General features: G+C 39.0%; 1 protein-coding gene across 2 annotated transcripts in view; it reads left to right on the forward strand.

Annotated features, from left to right (window-relative positions):
- ahctf1 (AT hook containing transcription factor 1) overlaps positions 1-1,399 on the forward strand; it is a 23,845-nt gene that overhangs the window by 15,944 nt on the left and 6,502 nt on the right. For both annotated transcript variants that reach the window (XM_016534839.1, XM_016534845.1), the window contains exons 24-26: positions 56-203; positions 299-449; positions 536-643. In XM_016534839.1, coding sequence (XP_016390325.1) covers positions 56-203; positions 299-449; positions 536-643 — 407 coding nt within the window. The remainder of the gene's footprint in view (positions 1-55; positions 204-298; positions 450-535; positions 644-1,399) is intronic.

Here is a 1,399-nt window from a genome sequence, read left to right on the forward strand (position 1 = left end):
TTCATCTTTGTTTCAAAAAAAAAAAAAAAAGTTGTTATAATTTGGTTGAATTCAGGCTGATCGGGATCCTAAAATGAAGGAAAGGTCAAACACAAGGAACTCCATTCTCAATCAGTATGGGAAGGTTCTTCCTCGGGTTCAACGGAAATTAGCCATTGAACGAGCAAAACCATACCAACACCCTGCTACGATTCACAGAGAAGGTACTGATGATGGTCATAGTCACTGGGACAGAGTGTTAGAATTTGACACAAGTTGTTAGCAATTGGCATTTATCCTGCTTTTCTCTCAATCCTAGTTAAAAGACCCCAGCCTCTGTCAACTGTAGCTAAACGTTCAGCCTCTGAAAATGTGATGACAAGAGCAGCCTTTATCAATAATGTCTTGTCAAAGATCGAGGAAGTATGGGTTGGCAAGAACACCACTCCCGATTCATCTCCTTTCAAAAGGTATTATACTAAGTAGTTTTTCCTAACCTTCATTTGAGATGCTTTCTTTTTAAAACCTGTTTTGAGCTTAACTTTTTCTTGTGCAGCCCTAAAGAGTCAGAAATGCAAGTGCCTAGCCTACATCCTTCCTCTCCAAATCAACCTGAGGCCTTTGTAGGAACTCCCATTAACATGCTAACCAAGAGAATGTCCAGGTAAAACAGTCGAAAACTGGTTTTAGTGTGTTATAAGTAGGGTTGCAAAATGGAAAATTTCCATGGGAATTAACGGGAATATATGGGAATAAACTGGAAATTAGCAAAATTGCAGGAACTGGGGACTTAAATGTAGTTGAGAAAAAATCTTGCAGCATAATCTTGATTTAAAACAACCTGATTTAATGCAATTTCAGTTTAATTTCTACCCTACACACTGCTCAATCACATGCACACAGCACACTGCTTACTACAGGGCTATTGAGGCCACACCCCCTACATGCACCGTGCTTTCCTACATAACATGAACGGATCATTTCTTAAATCCTGCACACACTATCAAAATGTCCATCTTGGTGAGTATTCATGTAAATTACATGAATATTACAAAAAATTGTTTAAAACTTCCTTGTGCTGTGTGTAATATACTGTGCAACTAAATTAGGCTATACCATTGTAAAAACAAATACACTGACTACACAAACCATAGACAGGCACGGCGCCAGAATTTTTTCTCTACCGGTGCTAAGGGGGGGCTAGACCAATATGTGGGGGTGGGGAATATTTGCCTTTTGGAAATGACGATAGGTCATCTAATAATCGCGCTTCTCCCGGTACATCTTTGCAGCGCACTGAATATTATGAAATTCAAGATGGCTGCCCCCAATGTCGTCATAATATGCAAATTAGATGAGTTTATTTACACCCCACATAAACTTTCGGTCATGCCCAACATTTTTCTAATTTACAGTAGAT

Source organism: Sinocyclocheilus rhinocerous, unplaced genomic scaffold (assembly GCF_001515625.1).
Source record: "Sinocyclocheilus rhinocerous isolate Xijiao unplaced genomic scaffold, SAMN03320098_v1.1 scaffold1004, whole genome shotgun sequence".
NCBI lineage: Eukaryota > Metazoa > Chordata > Actinopteri > Cypriniformes > Cyprinidae > Sinocyclocheilus > Sinocyclocheilus rhinocerous.